Source organism: Suncus etruscus, chromosome X (genome assembly GCF_024139225.1).
Source record: "Suncus etruscus isolate mSunEtr1 chromosome X, mSunEtr1.pri.cur, whole genome shotgun sequence".
NCBI classification, from domain to species: Eukaryota; Metazoa; Chordata; class Mammalia; order Eulipotyphla; family Soricidae; genus Suncus; species Suncus etruscus.
Window position 1 is genome coordinate 70,514,427 of NC_064868.1, and position 23,138 is coordinate 70,537,564.

The 23,138-nt window shown below is 39.6% G+C and overlaps 1 protein-coding gene across 2 annotated transcripts in view; it reads left to right on the forward strand.

Moving 5' to 3' along the window:
• The window catches only part of ARMCX1 (armadillo repeat containing X-linked 1), a 46,809-nt gene extending 24,601 nt beyond the window's left edge, over positions 1-22,208 (forward strand). For both annotated transcript variants that reach the window (XM_049766611.1, XM_049766612.1), the window contains 3 exons: positions 18,439-18,516; positions 20,140-20,224; positions 20,443-22,208. In XM_049766611.1, coding sequence (XP_049622568.1) covers positions 20,558-21,925 — 1,368 coding nt within the window. In that variant the 5' untranslated portion in view covers positions 18,439-18,516; positions 20,140-20,224; positions 20,443-20,557 and the 3' untranslated portion in view covers positions 21,926-22,208. The remainder of the gene's footprint in view (positions 1-18,438; positions 18,517-20,139; positions 20,225-20,442) is intronic.
• Positions 22,209-23,138: the final 930 nt, after the last annotated feature.

Consider the following 23,138-nt stretch of genomic DNA (forward strand, 5'->3'; position numbering starts at 1 on the left):
GACTCAGGTTTGATGCCCAACTTCCCATAAGGTTCCTAGAGCACTGTCCCTGAGTGCAGAGCCAAGAATCAGTCCTGAGTACAGCCACATATAGCCCAAAAACCAATTTTATTTTACTTTAAAATCAAAATAAATTTATATATTTTAAGGCAAATATTTATCCAAGGATTGTATATTAATTTGCTCAGACTGTTGAAACAAAATCCTACAGACCGTGGACTGAACGATAGAAAATTTATTTTCTGGTTTTCTGCTATGTGACCTGAAACATGGCAGGTGTCCTGGGCCTTATCTCTGCTATCCTGTGGCCTGGGATTTTGATCCTCTCTACCATTGTTCCCCAAGGGCTTTTCTTCGACAGAGGTGAGCAGTCCCACACAGACAGTAAAGTTGGTTTCTGCTGTGTGACATGAAACAAAGCAGATGTCCTGGGCCTTCTCTCTGCTATTCTGCAGTCTAGGATTTTGATCCTCTCCACCATTGTTCCCCTAGGGTTCTTCTTCATGAGAGGTGAGCAGTCCCACCCACAGACGGTAAAGCTGGATTCTGCTGTGTGACTTGAAACAAGGCAGATGTCTTGGGCCTTCTCTCTGCTCTCCTACGGCCTGAAATTTTGATCCTCTCCACCATTGTTCCCTGAGGGCTCTTCTTCATCAAAGGTGAGCAGTCCTGCCACAAAGGGTGGAGCCAGAGGAACAAGGTCGCTCCTCTTTGCTTCATGTCTTCCTGCATCTTTTAGCCAATAAATGCCACTATAACAAGTAGAAAAACCCACAATACAAGTGTGACAATGGGGAAACAATGCAGGCCAATGTTAGGCATAGAAAATGAAGATGGCAACTCTGATGATCTGACTACCTAGTTAGTCTCTCAGGTATGGAATTTAGAGAAGAAATATGGAGGATGTTCATAGAACTCAAAGAAAGCATAGATAGAGTTGAATAGAACACAAATAAGAATTAAGAGGATATGTAGATAAAAATCAGAAAACTCCAAACTGAAATAACAGGTCTGAAAAAAATCAGTAGACGAATTGAAAACCTCAATGGAAAGCCTATCCAAAGGGTAACAGCAGCTGAGGACAGAATCAGTAACCTCGATGATGAGATGCATAACAATTCCATACAGCAGAAGAGACTGGTAAAAAAGTCATATAAGAAATAATAAGGGGCCGGGCGGTGGCGCTAAAGGTAAGGTGCCTGCCTTGCCTGCGCTAGCCTTGGACTGACCGCGGTTCGATCCCCCGGTGTCCCATATGGTCCCCCAAGCCAGGAGCAACTTCTGAGCACATAGCCAGGAGTAACCCCTGAGCATTACCGGGTGTGGCTCAAAAATCAAAAAAAAGAAAAAAGAAAAAAAAGAAATAATAAGACAATAGAAAAATTACTCAAATAATGTAAACAGATGAAAATAGAAGTTTTTGATCAGATCAACAGAAACAATGTAAGGAACATTGTTGTCCCAGAGACCCAGGAAAAAAATCTCCAGGAAGAATTAGCAGTCAAGGATATCATTGCAGAGAAACTTCCAGAGATAAAGATTGCATAGAACCAAATCCTGCATTCCCAAAGAGTACCAGCTAAAAGGGACCCAAAGAAAAGCACCCCAAGACACATCCTAGTTACAGTGACAAATCCCACAGGTAGTGATAGAATATTGAAAGGAGCAAGATCAAAAAGGGAAATTACATTCAAAGGAGCATCCTTAACATCTACAGAGACCTGTCACAAGAAACCCTAAAAACCAGAATATAGTGATACAACTCAATGAAATGAATGCTTTGCATAGAATACTGCACCTATCCAGACTCACTTTCAGAAGGAAGTATTCATAGCTTCATAGATAAACAACAGCTTAGAAACTTTGCAGGCTCAAAAGAAGCCTTTAAAGAAAACCTGAAAGGTCTATTTTAAGACAAGACAGACCAACAGACACACCAAACTTCTATACAAAGATGGCACTAAATCCCATGACAATTCTCTCTCTCAATGTCAATGGACTAAATGCACCAGTTAAGAGACAAAGACTGGCTAAATGGAAAAATATTAATCCGACCTTCTGCTGCCCACTATTCTTCTGATTTGTCAGAACAAATATAGACACAAAATCAAAGGCTGGAGGAAAATCATCCAAGCAAACAACACCCTTAAAAATTTGGAATATGGGGCAGGAGAGATATCATGGAAGAAAGGCATTTGCCTTGCATGCATAAGAACGATGGTTCGAATCCCAGCATCCCATATGATCCCCCGAGCCTGCCAGGAGCGATTTCTGAGTGTAGAGCCAAGAGTAACCCCTGAGCACTGCCGGGTATGACCCAAAACCAAAAAAAAACAAAAAAAAAAACTGGAGTGGCCATATTAATATCAGATGACACAAACTTTAGACTCAGAAAGTTGCAATGGACCAAGATGGCATTTCATATTATTCAAGGAATATATACAACAGAAAGAAATCACACTCCTAAACATGTACACACCCAATGAGTGACCAGCAAAATATAATACAATTGCTGGCAAATCTGAAAGAAAATATCAATAGCAACAAAATAATTGTGGGAGACCTCAACACTGCCTTGTCATCCCTTGATAGGTCAATGAGACTGAAACCCAACAAAAATATACTAGCTCTGAAAAGAGAAATGGAAGTAAGTGGACTACTATATATAGTTTATATAGTGTATATATGTATATATACATATATATACATATACATATACATATACATATATATAGGGCACTCCATCCCCAGAAACATGGATACACATTCTATTCCAATGCATATGGTCATTCTCCAGGATAGACCATATGCTGGCCCATAAACATACCTCCATAAAATCAAGAGGATAGAAATTGTGCAGACTACCATCACTGATCACAGGCATTGAAATTAGACATGAACTACAAAAGTGACACAAAAGAAAAATTTTAACACCTGAAAAGTAAACAGCTTATTACTGAACAACCAGTGGGTAAGAGATGAGATCAAAGAGAAAATCAATACATTTCTGGAAACAACTGATAATGAAGATACAAATGATCAGATTTATAGGACACAGCAAAAGCAGTACTGAGAGGAAAATTAATAGCATTGAAAGCACATATCAGGAAGGAAGAAGGGGCCTACATAAATAGCTTAATGACACAGCTTATAAAATTAGAAAATGATCAATAAAACAAACCAGAATACGTAGGCAGAAGGAAATAACAAACCTTAGAGCAGAATTCAATACAGTGGAAATCCAAAAGCCAGTCTGAAAGATCATCAAAAGTAAAAATTGGTTCTTTGAAAAAATAAACAAAATTGATAAACCACTGGCAAAAATCACAAAGAAAAGGAGAGAGAGAAACTTGATAAACAAGATTAGAAATGAAAAGGGAAGGGAGATTACTGGAGATATTGCAGACATTCAAAGGGTATTTAGAGACTACTTTGAGAAACTCTGCCATGAAACATGAGAACCCAGAATAAATGGATAAATTCTTGGACTCCTATAACCTTCCACGGTTGAATAAGGTTGATGTAACATATCTAAACAGCCCCATCACTATTGAGAAAATTAAAGTGGTAATCAAAAGTCTTCCCAAATCCAAATGCCCAGGTCCAGATCGGGTCACTAATGAATTATTTCAAACCTTTAAAGAGAAACTACTACCAATCCCTTTCAGGCTCTTTCATAACATTCAAGAAACAGGAGCACTTCCAAATAAATTTTATGAAGCTCAACTCACCTTGATACCAGAATCCGACTGAGATGCTGCCAAAAATAAAATTACAGATCAATATCCCTGATAAATATAGATGCAAAGATCCTCAAAAAATTCTGGCAAACAGGATACAATGCCTCATCAAGAAGGTCATTCACACCACCAATGTAGCTATTTCTCTAACAGCATTGACCACTTTTTGTGGTGAGCTTCAAATTGGTGGGAATATTGCACTGGTGAAGGGGGTATTCTGTTTATGAATGAAACCCAACTACAAACATGATTGTAATCATGGTGCTTAAATAAAAATGTATTATAAAAATAAGTTTATTTACAATTACCAAGTAGGTTTCATTCCAGGAATGCAAAGATTGTTTAACATTCATAAATCAACCAACATGATACACCATATCAACAAAAAGAAAAATAAAACCATATGCTCATATGAATAGATGAAGGGAAAACATTCATTAAGATTCAACACTCATTCTTGATAAAAACCCTCATCAAGATGGGAATGAAAGGGATTCTTCTCACTATAGTCAAGGCCATCTACCACAAGCCAATGACAAATATTATTCTCAATGAAGATAAGCTAAAAGCCTTTCCTCTAAAATCTGGTGAAGACAAACTGCCCTCTCTCACCACTCCTATTATTGGAAGTACTTGCCCTAGCAATCAGGCAAGAAAAAGATGTCAAGGGCATTCAGATAGGAAAGGAAGAAGTCAAGCTCTCACTGTTTGCAGATGACATGATACTATATTTAGAAAACCCTTAAGACTGCCAAAAAGTTTTTAGAAACAATAGATTCATATAGCAAAGTGGCAGGCTACAAAATTAACATGCAAAATTCATTCGCCTCCATATACACCAATAATTATAGAGAAGAAATGGACATTAAAAAAAACAATCCCAGTGGCCTGAGCGGTGGCGTAAGTGGTAAGGGAGCTGCCTTGCCCAAGCTAGCCGAGGAGGGACGTGGTTTGATCCCAGAGTCCCATATGGTCCCCTACACAGGAGTAACCCTTGAGCGTCACCAGGTGTGGCCCAATCCCCCCAAAACAACCCCCAAAATAATTCCATTCACATTAGTGCCACACAAACTCAAATATCTTGGAGTCAACTTAACTAAAGAGGGGAAGGAACATATCCTGCTCATGGATTGGAAGGATTAATATTAAAATGGCAATAATCCCCAAAGCATTGTACAGATTTAATGCAATCTCTCTAAAGATACCCATGACATTCTTCAAAGAAGTGTATCAAACACTCCTGAAATCCTTTTGGTACAATAAACACCATGAATAACTAAAGAAATTCTTGATAAAAGTAATATGGGAGGCATTAATTTTCCCAATTTTAAATTGTATTACAAATTAGTAGTTATTAAAACAGCATGGTATTAAAATAAAGACAGATCCTCAGATCAGTGGAATAGACTTGAATATTCAGAAAATGTTCTCCAGGCATACAATCAACTAATCTTTGATAAAGGGGGCAAGAAATCCAAAATGGAAAAAGAAAAGCCTCTGCAACACGTGGTGGTGGCACAATTGATTAGCCACTTGCAAATAATAACTCAGACCCCCATCTAACACCATGTACCAAGTTCAAATCCAAATGGATTAAAGACCTTGATATCGGGCCTGAAACCATAAGGTTTATTGAGCAACACATAAGTAAAACACTCCTTGAGATTAAGACTAAAGGCATCTCAAGGAGGAAACAGCACTCTCCAAACAAGTCAAAGCAGAGATAAACAGATGAGACTATTTTAAGCTGAGAAGCTTCTGCATCTCAAAGGAAATAATGCCTAGGATACAAAAGCAACCCACATAATGGGAGAAACTATTTACCTAATACCCATCAGATAAGGGGCTAATATCTAAAATATACAAGGTACTAACAGAACTTAACAAGAAAAAAACTTCTAACTCCATCAAAAATGGGGAGAAAAAATGAACAGACCCTTCCTCAAAAAGAAATACAAATGGCCAAAAAGACACAGGAAAAATGCTTCACATCACTAATCATCAGGGATATGCAAATCAAAACAACAATGAGGTACCATCTCACACCATAGAGATGGGCACACGTCACAAAGAACAAGAGCAATCAGTGCTGGTGGGGATGTGGGGAGAAAGGAAGTCTCATTCACTGCTGGTATGGAGATTCCTCAAAAACCTGGAAATTGAGCTCCCATATGATCCAGCTATTCCACTCCTAGGGATATATCGTAGGAACACAAAAATACAACTCAAAAATTTCTTCCTTATACTGATATTCATTGCAGTGCTATTTACAATAGCCAAATTCTGGAAACAACCAAAATGCCCTTCAACAGATGAATGACTAAAGAAACTGTGGTAATATACACAATAGAATATTATGCAGTCGTCAGGACAGATGAAGTCATAAAATTTTCCTCTGTGTGGATGTACATGGAATTTATTATGCTGAATGAAATAAGTTAGAGGGAGAGAGATAGAGACTAATCTATGGGACTTAAGAAAAATTAAGGAGATTATTGTACTAATGCCCAGAGACAATAGATATGAGGGCTGGAAGAACCGGCTCATAATCTCTTCCTCATATCTATATTCATTGCAGTGCTATTTACAGTAGCCAGAATCTGGAAACAGCCAATATGCCCTTCAAGAGATATATGACTAATTAAACCATGGCACATATACACAATGAAATATTATGTAGTCTTCAGGAGAGATGAAGTCAGTTAATTTTCCTATACGCGGATGAGCATGGAATCTATTATGCTGAGTGAAATATGTCAGAGGGAGAGAGATAGACACTCATCTATGGGTTTTAAGAAAAACTAAGGAAATTATTGTAATAGTGTCCAGAGACAATAGAGATGAGGACCGGAAGGACGGACTAACAATATGAAGCTCACCACAAAGAATAGTGAGTGCAGTTAGAGAAATAACTAAACTAACAACTATCATGACTATCTTAATGAGTGAGAGAAGTAAATTGCCTGTCTCCAATACAGGCAGGGGTTGGGAAGGAGGGAGGTGTGTTGCACTGGTCAAGGATGTGTTCTCTTTATGACTGAAATCCAACTACAATCATGTTTGTAATCAAGGTGCTTAAATATTTTATATAAAAATAAATATTGGCAGGCACACCCAGAAGTTCTCAGGTGTTACTCCTGTATCTGCAATCAGGAATTAATACTGGTGGTGCTTAGGTGATCATAGGAGATACCATGAATTGAATCTGTTCAGCCACATGCAAGGCAAGAACCATACTCTCTGTATTATCTCTCCAGCCCCTAATTTTAATATGTTTAAAGGTCTATTATTAAAGGTCTAATATTAAAGGTATTATTATTAATTGTCTATTAATATTCTTAAAGTGCTTCATTGGTGATGTTATTTTCATTATAATGAAATGGATATCTTAAATGAAAAGAAAATAAAATTTATTTTCTTACCTTCTGGAAGTTTCAAAGATGGCTTATGGTGAGGACTCTCTTTGATTATAAATGATCACCATCTTGTTCTGTCTATACATGACTTCTCTCTGTGCATGAATAAAGAGAGACAGAGACAAGAGAGTAGATCTTGTGTAATATCAGGGTTTCAACTCTGGGCTTCAAGGACACCAGACCTATGTTCCAGTCTGTTGAACTAGCCCTACATCTCCTGTGACACAAAGTCTTAACACATTCTTCTGTCATGAGCATTTGCTTTGTTTTTTGATCTTGGCAATTATAAATAACACTGCAATGAATATATGTCTATATATTTTTGAATTAGTGCATTTTTCTTGTTATTTGGCATGCTATCTAGAAGAGGTTTTGCTGGATCACATGGTAGTTATCATTTTAATTTTTTTTTTGTTTTTGGGCCACACCCAGTGATGCTCAGGGGTTACTCCTGTCTATGTACTCAGAAATTGCTCCTGGCTTGGGGGACCATTTGGGACGCTGGGGGATCGAACCCTGGTCCGTCCTAGGCTAGCGCAAGAAACGCAGGTGCCTTTCCCCTTATGCCACTGCTCCCACCCCATCATTTTAATTTTTATACTGATTCCTCATTCAACCATAGTTTACCAGTTTCCATTCACAATAACAGTAAATGAAGGCTCATTCTTTCCCCACCATCACTGATTGTTTCTCGTCATTTTTAATATAAGCCAGTCTCAGTGATATGAGATATCTCACTGTCATTTTGATTTAAATTTCAGTGGAAAAAAACAGTAAGCATTTTTATGCACTTGTTGGCTACATATAAATAATTTAGTGAAGTATCTGTCTGATGTTCTCCATTTTGGGGTGGGGTTTATTTTTTGTTGTTAAGTTTTGTAAGTTGTTTGTAAGTTATGTATTTTTGGGGGGGCCACACCCGTTTGATGATCAGGGGTTACTCCTGGCTAAGCGCTCAGAAATTGCCCCTGGCTTGGGGGGACCATATGGGACGCTGGAGGATCAAACTGCAGTCCTTCCTCGGCTAGCGCTTGCAAGGCAGACACCTTACCTCTAGTGCCACCTCACCAGCCCTGTAAGTTATGTTTTTATAAGTTTTAATATCTTGGATATTAGCTTTTGCCAAATGGATGATGCATGAAAAATTTCTGAACATCTCTCTGGTCCACTTGCAGCTTTTATAATGAATTATTTTGGCATTAGTTCTCTATCTCTAAAGTACACACTTATTTTGTTATTTCTCAATTTTGAGTTCAAGATAATAACTTCATTCATTGGGAAATGGGAGAGCTTTTTTTAATTATCATTTCTACTTACTCTGATCAGTGGTATATAATCCCACTTTTTTGTTATTGTTGTGATCCTTACCTGGCTGTCTGCTCAGAAATAGCTCCTGGCAGGCACGGGGGACCATATGGGACACCGGGATTCGAACCAACCACCTTTGGTCCTGGATCGACTGCTTGCAAGGCAAACACCGCTGTGCTATCTCTCTGGGCCCCCAGCCAAGTACCTTATGTCCTAAACTATTTCTCTGATCCCTATTTTCATAATTTCTACTTGTTGTATTCATATTTTATTTAAGTTGATAGCATTATTTTGACTTTGTAAATTCCATTGACAGATGAATAACATAGTATAGTAAGATTAATTATCTTATATGGCATTTTTAAAATGTCATCAAAGGGATCTCAGAAGAGTACAATAGATAAAGAGCTTGTCTGGTATGTAACTCAGATTTGGCTTGGCTGATACAACATATGGTCCCTAAGACCTGCCAGGAAGGAGAAAGCCCCGAATACAGCCAGATGTTCTCCCCTGCAAAAAAAAATGAACCAAAACAGAGCAAAACAAAATATCATCAAATGTTCCTTAATTGTAAATCAATATTAAAATTAATATTGCATAAGAAGAATATATTATTCAGCAGTATAATTTCAAAACATAAAAATTTGAATAAGATGATTAAAGACTGGTATTTTGACAGCACAAAAAAGATGTCAACTGAACAATTTATAAATACTAAGGAAGATTGCTAGTGGGGCTGGAGAGAGAACATAGTGGTAGAGCGTTTGCCTTGCAAGCATTCGACCCAGGGCCAACGGTGATTCGAATCCCAGCATCCCACATGCCTGCCAGGAGTGATTTCTGAGCACAGAGCCAGGAGTAACCCCTGAGCACCACCAGATGTGGCCCCAAAAAACAAACAAAAAAAGATTGCTATAAATAAATATGCAATAATTAATTTTTCCTAGGCAATAATTTGGTTAAAATAAATTCATAAAAGGAAAATCATCGACAGAGTAACAAAGTGGGAATAAAATTAATGAGTAAAATTAATGATAAGTGTGGCTTACCTAAAAAATAAAAAATTTCTTAAATATTATAAAATTTGAAAGGGAAACTCAATCTTTAACTATGCTAGTTATCAAAGTAAAGACTTATTACAATTTATACCACTAGAAGTCATGTTTTACTGTTTATATTATTCATATTGGAAGATGACTTATAAATGTGCATACATTTATTTATAGTTCCATGAAGAAAGGTAGAAATTGGTTAAAAGTGGCTGGTTGTGGCACACATTTCAGGCAACTTTCATTTTCCATTCTGTACATTTCTGTATTGTTTTTACCCTTATAACATTTTCCAAGTTATTTTCATTGAGGTACCATGGCTTACAATAGTATTCATATTATTGTTTTATAATTGTAGTGTTGCCACAACCATACCCACCAGAGTGTCAAAAATCCTTTACCATTGTCCCAAGTTTTTTCTGCTCCTTCCCCTTACATGTTTTCTAAAAATAACTTTTACTAACTGAAGAACAGAGAATTACAGAATTATTGATAGCTGAATTTGGGCATATATTTCAATCTAATCACCAGTGTCAACTCCCATCACCAGTGCTCCCAAATTCTGATCATCTTCCCTGATCCTCCAACCACAATTCCTGCCTTCAACTTTGACAGCACACTCAAAGTTCATTGTCTTCAGTTTACATCTCATGTTTTCAGTGTTGTTAGGTATATGATTTGGAAGTATAGCTATACAAGTCTCCCACCCTCACAATATAACAGACGTCAAGACCCCTGTTACTTCCTTTTTCATCTTTCCATTTCCTCCTTGATTTATGTTGACTTCTCCATCCTTCTTACTAAGCTCTGGGGTCAAGTGTGAGTTAGTCATCCCTCCTTTACTGCATTATATTTTTAACACAGTTATTTTATATACCACAGATAAGTGCGAGCAACCTGTGTTTCTTTTTCTTCTAGTTTCACTCAACATGATATCTTCCAGTTCCAGCCAGCAAATTGGGTGACTGCATCATTCCCTGCCGCTGCATAGTATTCCATTGTGTGTATATATTATTGGTTAAATATAAATAAATGTGCCCTAAATGTTGGTGGGTGAGGCCTCTCTCGGCTCGACCTGGCTCCTGCAGTCCCTATGGCCTGGCGGGTCTGAAGATTGCAAAGTGATGGTGGAGAAATTCAAAAAGCAGGTGAAGTTTCAGGAGAAATCCAGCTTTATTATAAGGCCCTAACCTCCATGTGCCACATGGCTTCTAAACTAAGCAGCTTCTTTCCTGCTGCTCTATGATCCCTCCTGCCTCTATTTTCTTTCAGCCGCTCTCCAGGCTTCCTTGCTGCCTTTCTCTTCTCTTTCTAACTCTCTTTCTTATTGCCTCTTCCCCCAGGTAGACTCCTCTACCGGCTTTCCAGGTGTGGGTGGTTCTGAACATTCAGGTGGGATAAATAAGAAGTTGGGGGAGGGGATACCCACATTCTTCACCTTTTTTGTATTATTACACCAAGCACTGTTCATAAGTCTAGAACACCCAAGTATCTTTTCATATGCTTCTCTAAAGAAAATCACAAGAACATCTCTGCAGATAATACAGTTTGAAAATAAGATGCTACATAAGATACAGAATATAACATCATAGCAATTGGGAAACATTCACTAGGCTAGGTGAGAACTTTCAAAACTCTAACATGCATTTCCCCAGAATTGTGCAAACAAATATTAAAGCTAGATATTAAAGTTAGATACACAATTTTCTGTTTGCAATGGGGCTTAGAATAAAACAAAAAGATCCATATAAATAAAACACAATTTAACCAGAAATATAGTGACAGATGAAAATAGGGTCAAGAGTTTAGCCTAGGAGAAAGTTAATTTTTGGAGGTAACTGGGTGCAAGAAGTTTCGAAAGCAGCTTCTTCTCAGCCAGTCTTCAGCTGGTCTTGGATCCTTCATCTTCTCCATCTTCACCTTCTGTATTAGGCTGCTGGTGTCTTCTTGATAAGCTGCTGCAGGTTAGAGGTCCACCTAGGTCCTCGCAAAAGTCACCTCTGGTAGAGGAAAGATGGTAGACCATAGCATCTGGGACGCTGCCAAGAGTCTTCAACTCTTTCCCTTTCACTGCCTGCTTCTGTCTCACCTTATCAGGCCTCTGCCACCATAGGCAGTAGGCCAGCTGAGTCACATGGCAGCTCAATTCTAAGTTTACTAAAAACTCTGCATAAGTTTTTCACAGGGGTTTAACCAGACAACATTCCCACCAGGAGTGGATGAGAGTTCCTTTCTCACCACATCTCTACCAGCAGATTGTTCCTACTATTTTGATAAGTATCATTGTCATTGATGTGAGATGCTATCTCATTATTGACTTGACTTGGATTTCCCTAATAAGTGATGCTGAGCAATATTCATGTGCCTATTGGTGACACTCTTGCCTTCCTCATAGAAAGGCCTGTTCATTTCCTCTCCCACTTTTGGTAGGATTTTTTTAATTTGTTATTGCTGATCCTTGTTATACTTTATATATCTTGGATATTAGGCTTTTATCTGAAGTATTGAATATTAATATCTTTTCCCATTCAATTAGCTGTCTTTTAGTTTTAGCTTGTGTTTCTTTTGCCATCCAGAAACTCTTGAATTTGATATAGTCACATGTTTTTTGGTCTGGGGTCACACCCAGTGATGTTTGGGGATTACTCCTGGCTCTGTGCTCAGAAATCACTCCTGGCAGACTTGGGGACCATATGGGATGCGAGAAATCGAACCTGGGTCTGTCCCTGGTTGGCCGTGTGCAAGACAGATGCCCTACCATTGTGCTATGGCTTCAGACCCAAAATTTGCTTATTTTTATTCTGTTGCCTTTACTAGTTGTTTCAGATCATTAAAGATCCTTTGAGGTTCTAATCTTTTTTTTTGGTTTTTGGGCCACACCCGGTGACACTCAGGGGTTACTCCTGGCTATGCGCTCAGAAGTCGCTCCTGGCTTGAGGGACCATATGGGACGCCGGGGGACCGAACCACGGTCCGTCCAAGGCTAGCACAAGTAAGGCAGGCACCTTACCTCTAGCGCCACCACCCAGCCCCGAGGTTCTAATCTTGGCACATGCTTCCTATAATTTTTTTTCAGTTTCTGGTTGGATTTCTAAGATTTTGATTTATTTTTAACAACTTTTGTTCCCTAAAATGTTTTTTTTTAATTTTGATCATAGCGGCTTACATACCTTTCACAGTAATATTTTAGGTACATATTAACATTGAATCAGGGGAATACCCACAACCAAATTTGTCCTCCCCCCTTTCCCGTTCCTTTCTGCAACCTATATCCCCCACCATCACCCCCTGGGCTGCTAGAGTAGGTGGTACCCTCTTTGTCTAGCTTACTATCAGTGATCATATATCTGTTTGATCCTGGTGCCCTCCCTTGTTTCTCCCTCTATTTGAGAGGCTGAGCTAGATAAATGGAGTTATGTGGTTTTGTTTGAGGGAAAGAAAAGCAATAGAATTGGGGTAAAGAATAAGAAGAAAAAAATAAAAAAAATTAAAATATGCTAAAAATGGGCAGAGTCCTTCTAGTGGTTATCAACCTCAGTTTGAGAGAGGACATGAAAAAGGTAATTGAAACACCATTACAATACAAAAAGAAATGTCAAATTAAATATCCAGTGAGCACTACAGTAATAAAGACAAGCACCACACAATAGTCTCGTTTCTGAAATCAAATCATGCCGGAATGCAAAAAGAAAGAGAAAGATAAGATAAGATAAAATAAAATAAAATAAAAAAGGAGACATCAACTTCAATATCTACACCAAAATAAGGACGTCAAAAAACAATAGATCCATCAATAAATATATATGTGGAAAAATGATTATTTTGTGCTTTTTTCTTTTTTTTTCTTTTTTCCTCCTGCATAGGCACAGTAACTATTGGAGATATTACAGAGGGAATTCCCTTGACCTAGGGGATACAGGGTTTCTCCACACCTGAAGTATACTGCCATGGGATTAACTATAGACTCCTTGCATGATCATTTACTCTTTCCTCGGTGCTTTTGTGGTGTATGGAAGACTCCTGCTTCGTCAAGGATGGTAAAATCAGACCTCTGTATCTAGAGATCTTGGTGACTGTGCAGCTCAAGGAATGGAGCTTATGATGAAGGCTTTCTTTGTGGTTCTAGCAGTTCTGCTTCTTCAGTGTCGTTTTAATTCATCTTCTGTAGTTGGTGTTCTTGGTCATTATGTTGCTCCTAGGATGGAGCCTGGGATAGAGTCTTTCGTTATGTTTCTGGAAGACCCGTTCACTTGCGGTTGTCTCAGTCAGACCTCTGGAATTGGAGATCTTGTTTGTTGAACAGATTGTAGACCAAAAGCTAGGTTAAAGCTTTTTGTTGTTGTTGTTGTTGTTGTTGGTTCCGGGATGCGTACTGTCTAGTCCTGGTTGCAACAACCAGTCATCTGTATATAGCAATCTTGGTTTTTGCACAGATCAAAGGGTGACATGTCTTTTGATTTTGTCTTATCGTTGGCTTGTGAGGAAGGATAACTTGCTCTTAGATCTAGTTGTTCCCATTTCCTCGTCAGGTTATCAGTTTAGAACTGGTGTATGTTGGCTTACATAGCAGCATATGCATAGCAGCATTATGAATGCCCTGGAGGGGATTTAATTTCTGAAGCTGTTGTGAAGAACTCTGTCATTTCTATGTCTGGGATCCAGGAGTCAAGGCTGGATGGTCGGTGTCTATTTCCCTGGAGTCTAGGTTGGTTCCATATGACATACATTCATGGTGGGAGATGTCCCTGTCTTTTAAAAAGTATAAATTCTATTTTTTCTTTTTTTTAAAGTATAAGTTCTTATCCCTAGTAGATAATAGCTTGCTAAAATGTTTTTAATTAAAAATACACCAGCAAACGAAGAGAGCTTGGAGCCATGTCCTCCACTTGTTGCCTGCTGAAGCTTCCGACTCCCCGAGAGGCTTTTGCTTCCTAATTGCTGGAAGTTGAAAGTTCAGCAGTCCCCTCCCAGCCCCTTGCACGAACAAGGAAACCTGGGGTCTCTTTTAAATTGCATCTCACTGGAACCCACTTGCTGGGACCCTGAGCAGGTGTCCAGGAATAACCCTGGGATGGGGAAGAAGGAGAGAGAAGGCTGTGGGGGGCAACCGAGGCTGCATCTTCACTTTATCTTGGCCAAAAAGCCTACAGCATGAAACCTTGCCATGACATATTGCCTGCTGAAGCTTCAGACTCCACCCAAAAATTACTGTGAAAGATATGTAATCCACCTTGGCCAAAACAAAAATCATCAGTACAGAAAATGGTTAAATGTGTGGTAACAAGAGATGGGAGTGAGAGAGCAAAGGAATAAAAGGAGCACATGGACAATGTTCAGAAAATGACTAGCAGATGAAGCACAATGATATCCATATATTTCAATACCGACAACTCAGCAACAGTCTGCATGCAGGGCAGATCGCTCTGCATTTAATGGTATGCTGAAACTAGAGGATGCTCCACATCAGCCTGACATCAATGAAAGTAATGTACAGAATCCAGGTTCTTTAAATATAATAATCTGATACCAACAACAGCTAAAGTGTGAAAAAGTTTCATCGGGACCTTGAGAATGACTGGAGTTGGATGGACTGGTTTGCCTGGAACCCAGAGTCTGTCTTATGCCAATAAACTGAGGTGAGGCCTTTGTAGTAATCAGATCAAGGATTTTTTTCCATTTTCCCCATTTTTCTGGACCTATGCAAACAATGGCAATTGCTACTATCACACCTTTACTTTTTTTTTTTTTTTACTTTTTTCCTTTAAGGAAAAAAAATACAACTTACTGAACTTAAAAACAATTGTAGTAGAATTCCTGTCTCGAATACAGGCAGGGGATGGGAAGGGGGAAGGGAGTAATGTTATACTGGTGAAGGGGGGTGTTCTGGTTATGACTGTAACCCAAATATGATCATGTTACTTAAAAATATATTAAAAAAAAGATTGAATGAGGGGACTGGAAAACCTGTCTAGAGTACAGGTGGGGGGGTTGGGATGGAGGGAGCTTTGGGACATTGGTGGTGGGAATGTTGCACTGGAGATGGGAGGTGTTATTTACATGACTGAAACCTAATCACAATCATATTTGTAATCAAGATGTTTAAATAAATAAAAATATAAAAAATATGAAAAAAATATACCACCATATCAGTGAAGACAATGTTGGTTACAAGAAGGAAAATTAAGGGTGTGTGAAAGAAATGAAGGAGTATTTTACCTGGTGGTGGGATGACACTATAATTTTAGAGATGAGTCATGACAAATACACTTATATAGAAGTATGCAGCAGGACTAGAGATATAGTAGTATGGATAGGGTAATTGCTGGCATGTATATGATCCAAGGTCAGTCTCTGGCCTACCATAAAGTTGACTGATCTTTCAGGAGCTATACTTGAGTGTAATTAGGAGTAAGCACTGAGTAACACCAGGTGTAGTCCTCAAACCAAACACATCGAAATAATTGTAAAGTTAAATTCATATTTCCATAATATTGTAAACCAAAGATTAGTAAGAAAAAATAAAAGTAAAGTAAAAGTTTTTGAATGAGTATGTATAAGAGAGAAGTAGGGAGAGAGATACACACACATAATTTGGAGACTCACAGGCAGAAATTCTCAGGGTCATTCCTGCAGGTACCTGGTATACAAAATATGTATTCCATTCCTTTGAGACATCTCCCAGGGACTACAGCTGTTTCCCTGAGCTATTCATTCTTTGTTATCTTTCATTTGAAGTAATGGATGACTTGAGAATCTGATACTGGGAATGGCTGGGCTCTTACTAAAATGAGATACACACAACTTTGAAAGTAGTTTCAGGTTAAACAAAGAGATAACCTACTCTATGTTAATCGGTATGATCCATGGAAGAGTCCCTAACATACAGTTGGTTGAAGGGTACTTAAGTATTATGGACCACAGATTGTCACCCTTAAGTAATGCAAGGCTCTTTCTGGGTATCCTGCTCTTAGGAGGCCAGAGGTAAGAGAACCATCAGGTTTCATCTCTGGCAAGCATCAATAGTATTAAGAGAAAGGGACACTCAGGCATTGTGCATGTAGACAGGAGAAAACAAGCATGAGTGCTTTCTTCAGTAGGTACCTCTCCAGGCTTCTGGGGAAGACTATTTTCATAAGAAAACACCGGGTGTTGGTGTGGGAATACTGGTCTCTTCTTTGCACCCTCACTTATCTCCATGAGAATTTGGGGAAGGAGAGAAGTCCAAGGCTCTTTTTTATACTTGTCACGTGAGTAACAGCACTTACGGCCTTGGATACTTGTTCACAGATAATTTTGGAGTGAGCAACAGAATTAGGTATATGAATGCAGTCAGTGAGAGATTCTGGAATGTGGGAGCAGAGGAAAGGCAGCATTTTTCTTCAGTCCCTTTTGATAAAGCAGGAAGGAACAGACTGTTTCCACATCCCTCAGAAGAGTGAAATGCCATCCAAAGACAGGTGTTTCAAAAGGCATCAAACTAGAAGAAGTTCACAAGTAGTGATCCAAGACTTTTGGATATCAAATAAATGTCTTTATTTAACCAAAGAAGACAGATTGGAGTTTTTCTTTTATCAAATTGCAAGTTCATAAAAAATAGAAAAAAGTAATAGATCATTCGCATCTATTAGGTTTACATGGATAGCCATTATTATGTGAACAGTCATCTCTGTGGACTGATTTATAGAGATCATGCCTTAAAAATCCACTTTTCAATATAAAAAGATCAACATTATCTGAATGCTGCTATTTGACTATAGCCAGTAGAAACATTTCCTTGCTATAAATAAATGTTGTTATATTTTATGCAATATATTAATATATTTTAATCATATTGTATAAATTATCAATACAAGCATATTAATGCTTATTACTATATAATATAGTCAATTATGTTAATATAATAATATATAATTACATAAATAAATATATAACATTATATACTATATTATGTTATAAAATAAATATGATGAAATGATTGAGACCATTTGGGCACCCTAACATTCTTCATTCAAATGAAAATATTTTATTTTCTCAATAGACAAGCAATGCACCAATGAGTTAAAAACTAGCAGAAATATTTAAAAACATATGACACTCCCGTTCCTTTTCTGAGACCTTGTATTCTATTTTGTATAGAGCCCACGGTGATGTTTGGAAATGGGGTAGAAATATGTAGGGAGCAAATCATGGAAATAATTCCTCTAAGAAAAGAACGAAATTAAAAAAAAAAAGACCAACAGATGCCTTCTCTCATGGCTAACCAAAACACACACACACACACACACACACACACACACACACACACACACACACACACACACACACCCCACATCCCAAATCCCAATCACATGAAGAGTTACTTTGGGTTTCTGGGATAGAGCGGAAAATGAGTGACAGGACCTGATGTTGCTGGGGGAAAAGAGGAAGACCAGCTGCTGGCTCGCTGGTAGTAGGAGTGGTAATTGGGGTCCTGAGCTCATGGGTGACGTAGCCCTCACGTGAGCAGGAGCAAACGTGTGCGGATTTCTTTCTAATCCTGCTTTTTGGGGGGGGGGGGGCGATTGCAATCTCCCTTTTGCCTCGAGGGCTGGCGAGCTGAACACCGGAATCCAGCAGGTCTGTGTGTGCATGGGAGATTCCTGTAGATTCCCTGCGGTGTGGGTGGAGGGGGTGTAGAAGCCGAAAAGGGACAAAGGCTTTTTTTCCTTTTTTCTTTTCACATCCACCGGCCCTTCCAAGAACAAAAATGGTTGACTTTGAGGGTGGGAGAGTGGAGGAGGGCGGGGGCAGATTCCGGGAGCTCCTCCAGCTCAGCCAGGGGAAAACGTTTGGCAGCTAGAGCTTGCCATAGATAGGGTCGGGCAGACATTAGGATTCATACCAAGTGGGGCTGTGCGTCTGACTCATTCTCACGCCTTTCAGAAGGGCTCTCTGCACGACATCCTGCAAAGGAAGAAGAAAAAAAAAAGAATCGGTTCTGTATTCCTGTAGCTTGATGTAAAGGTGAGATGGCCCTTGGCGGTCCTCGGTAGGGGTGGGGGTGGGGGTGGATGAAAGAAAGCCTTTCCTCCTTTGCTGACTCCTACTGCCTCCCTGCAGGTTTATGCAGGAAAAGAATGACAATGCATGCAGGAAAAAAGAAAGAAAAAAAAAGAGAGACTGGCCACTGCGGTGAAACTAAGGGGAGGGGGACAGAAGAGATCTCTTAGATTTTAGATATCTTAGATAACTTAGCTTTTCAGGTTTTCTCTACTCCCTCGCCCCGCCTCTCCCCTGGCTAGTTGGGTCGAAAGGGGTGTGGTGTTTTTTCCTGGTAAAATGGCGGACCGCAGAGGTAACTGGAGACCTAGTTGGGAGGACGCTCTGCAGGGAGGTGTCTGAGGTCAATGGAGTCCTTAGAAAGGCGGCTTGGGTGGGTGGGGAATCAAAGGGTGAAACTCCTTTGAAGATCAGAAACCAATTAAGTTAGAGTTAGGGGATAGTAGGGTTTGGGGGAACGTGAAGGTGGAGAAGGGGGGAAACTGCAAACTCAAGTGGACCCAAAGATCTAAACACCTCTTTCACATCGTTTTGAACCTTGTTTTTCACTAGACTGGGAGGGGAGAGGGTATGACAAGAATCTTGGGTCCGGAGGTGGGGAACACCTGGACCCAGATTTATTCTTTGATGTACAATGCCCTTGGGGTTTGTCCACAAAGCTCCAAGCCCCACAGCTGTCAGTTTTTAGCATTTTGGAGGCAGAAACTGATGACGAGGGAGGAAGGAAATTGCTCCAGAGCTGCGGAAGTTAGTATAAGGGGTGGGAAGGGAGGGAGAAGTTTCTTGGTACCTCTGAGATGGTGACGGTAGAAGAATCTAGGATGGGTTGGGGACTTAATACGAACTTATATTTTACTCGGTCTGGCTTCTGGACCTTGTCTCTTCGCTAACCTTGCATTTTGTTATAAAGAAGGGGGTGTGGCATCCTTTTAGAGGAAGAGTTTATGGAGGTTGAGGTGGGTGGATGATTGGAAGAAGGCCAAAAGACCTTGGAAGACTAAATACTTCTTTTAACTCCATAATACTATGAAGAGAAGGGCATAACCTCAGTGGGAAATTTTGGATTCTGTGAATTAGGGCGTGGGATTCAAGAGGATTGGAGAGATTTCTTTTTTTCTCCTCCCTTCTTCCTTGCCTCCCTCTCTCCCTCTCTTCCTTCCTTCCTTCCTTTGGCTCTTTAGGTCTTTCACACTTTCCTTCTTTACCTCTTTCTTTCAATACCAGTAAATACCCAGTTACAAATTTGTTGATAATTTTTAGTTACACGATGTTCCAAAACTCATTCCTTCACCAGTGTATACTTACTGCCACCAACGACACCAGTTTTCCTCTTGCGCTCTCCTTTCAGCCTGCCTCTGTGGCTGACACTTTTCTTCTCTCTCTCCCCACCTTTGCTTTTAGGAATCGTGGTTTGCAAACTGTTACTGAAAAAGTGTCATGCATATCACTTTACCTTCTTCAGTGCCTGAATCAAAACAACAATGAGATATCTCAGACCTTAGAGATAAAAACAATTCATTGCTTTCTAACCCATGATTGCCTAGCTGTACCACTCTTTTTTATGTTTATTTTTATGCTTATTTTCAGGACGAAGTACACTTCAAGACAAGAAAGAGAAGGAAGAAACTGCTTGATCATTGAAGGTGCCCCTGCACCCAGGACCTCTGAAGGGGCAAGTGATTAGATGTCTTAAATTGAGCATACAAGAGTAGAGTAATGAGCACAAGTTTTCGGAGTCTGAAAGTGGGGACAATTTTCAAAATTAATTCCATGATATATAAAAATATCAGTTATTTATCTATCAAACCACTTAGTATTATGTCTGCATAATTATATCTGCATAAAAGCACAAAAAGAGAAGACTGAAACCTGTCTTTCTTTTATTCCCAGGTCTTGCTGTATCTGCAGCAGTAGCAGCAGCAAAACCTGACAATTGTAGCTGAAGACTGCATTCATCCCACTCAGGGCAAGCCATTCTGCGTGGGGTTCAGTAATTTGCCCCAGCATGGGCCGTACAAGGGAAGCTGGCTGCGTGGCTGCTGGTATGGTGATAGGGGCTGGTGCCTGCTACTGTGTATACAGACTGACCTGGGGAAGAGATGAGAGTGAGAAAATCTGGGGTGATGATGAAGACGAAGAAAGTGAAGAAGAGTTTAGTGATAATTCAGAGACTGGAACTGAGACTGGGAGAGCACTTAATGCAGGGGTGGGAGCTGGAGCTAGACTTCAGAGTGACTCAAAAGCCAAGGTTGAGGTGGGTGTTCATCTTCAAAATAGTTCAAATGCAAAGGTGGAAGCCAACTTGAAAGCCCAGAGTGGAGGCCTAGAGGCCAAGGCCAAGGCCCTTTTCAGCACTCTAAAAGAACAGGCAAGTGCAAAAGTTGGTAGAGGGACCAGGCTGGGTACAGCTGGAACCAGAACACTTGCATCAAGTTTACCCTTCCCAGGAGGCAGAGGTGGAAGCTGCCACCCTACCAAGAATACGACTAGGCCTGGGAATAAATCAAGTGGAAAAACTAAGGGAAAGGCCAAAAGTAAGAGCACAAAGACCTTAGCTACATCATGGCCAGTCCGCAGGGGCAAATTCAACTTTCCCTATAAAATCGATGATATACTGGGTGCTTCTGACCTTCAAAGGGTTCTTAACATCCTAGAAAGAACAAATGATCCATTTATTCAAGAAGTGTCTTTGGTCACTTTGGGCAACAATGCAGCATATTCATTTAACCAAAATGCCATTCGTGATTTGGGAGGTCTACCAATTATTGCAAAAATGATCAAAACAAGAGACCCAATAATTAGGGAAAAGGCATACAATGCCCTGAATAACTTGAGTGTGAATGCTGAAAATCAGAGCAAGATTAAGGTGTATATCAGTCAAGTGTGTGATGATACCATGATCTGTCGTGTGGACTCAGCTGTGCAGATGGCTGGACTAAGACTGTTAACCAACATGACTGTGACCAATCATTACCAACATTTGCTTTCCTATTCTTTTCCAGATTTTTTTGCTTTGTTATTTCTGGGAAATTACTTCACCAAGATTCAGACTATGAAACTAATTATAAACTTTACTGAAAATCCAGCCATGACAAGAGAGCTAGTTGCTTGCAAAGTACCATCAGATTTGATTTCCCTCTTTAATAAAGAATGGGACAGGGAGATTCTTCTTAATATTCTCACCCTATTTGAGAATATAAATGATAACATAAAAAGTGAAGGACTCTCTTCATCCAGAAAAGAGTTCGGCAGAAGTTCCCTTTTTTTCTTATTTAAAGAATCAGGAGTATGTGTTAAGAAAATCAAAGCACTAGCCAATCACACTGATTTGGTGGTGAAAGTAAAAGTCCTCAAAGTACTGACCAAACTCTAAATCGGAATCTGTCCCAAACAATATTATGGTCATTTTTTAGTTTGAACTTGACAACCATGTATTTGATGTGTTTATTTGTTTTTGTTGTTGTTACGGTGTTTATATGGCAGAGATACCTTTAGCTGCTATTTTATAAAAATTGATATCAGGCCATCAATAATGATGCTAGTTGTTACGCTTATTCTAAGGTAGATTGAAGGATGCCAAAAGAATATTAGTTGACACAATGAAAGCATTTACTAATAGCACTATGTTAACCTAGATGGAGATGCACCTACTTTTTCCTCTATCTAAACTGGTAGAACTAATTTTGATATGATATGTGTCTGTACTGTTTTATATATATTAATATCAGATCTGTGTTTTATTAATAAATTTGTCTTTTAAACGTTGAAAAGAAAATTATGTTTATGATCTTTTCAGAAAGGCAAAGATCTATGGAAACAAGGAAGATGCCAAAAACAATGAGGAGCCTTTGATTATGGCCACTTCACATCAATGCATAACCTGCTATAGGCTACAGTGCTCAGAAAAGGTTTCACAGAGGGAGGTCAGAGAGATGGTACAGTGGGCAGGATGTTTCTCTTGTACATAGCCAATATGGATTCCATCCAAGGCATCCCATAGGGTCCCCTGAGCATGGTCAGCCTTGATCCCTGAGCACAGAGTCAGGAGAAATTCCTGAGCACTGCTGGATGTGACAAAAAATAAGAAGGTTTCAGGGGTCTGAGTGGTGGCACAGCGGTAGGGCATTTGCCTTGTATGAGGCTGGCCTAAGGCAGACTGCAGTTTGATCCCCCACTGTCCCATATAGTCCCCCAAGCAAGGAGCGATTTTTGAGCGCAGAGTCAGGAGTAACCCCTGAGCATCAGTGAGTGTGGCCCAAAATCAAAACAAAATAAAACAAAGGTTTCATAGAAAAGGTGGCATATAAGAGCTGGGCATGAGCGCTAGATAGAAATGGGGCAGGTTAATGGAGGAGGGAGGAGTGGGAAAAAGGCACAGAGGTGGAAATTGTGCTCAAGAGTGAAAGTTGGGGACTGGAGCAATAGCACAGTGGTAGGGCTGTTTGCATTGCACTTGGCTGAACCAGGACGGACCAAAGTTCGATCCCCCAGGGTCCCATATGTTCCCCCGAGTCAGGAGTGATTTCTGAATGCCTAGTCAGGAGTAACCCCTGAGAGTCACAGATGTGGTCCCCCCAAAAAGCAAA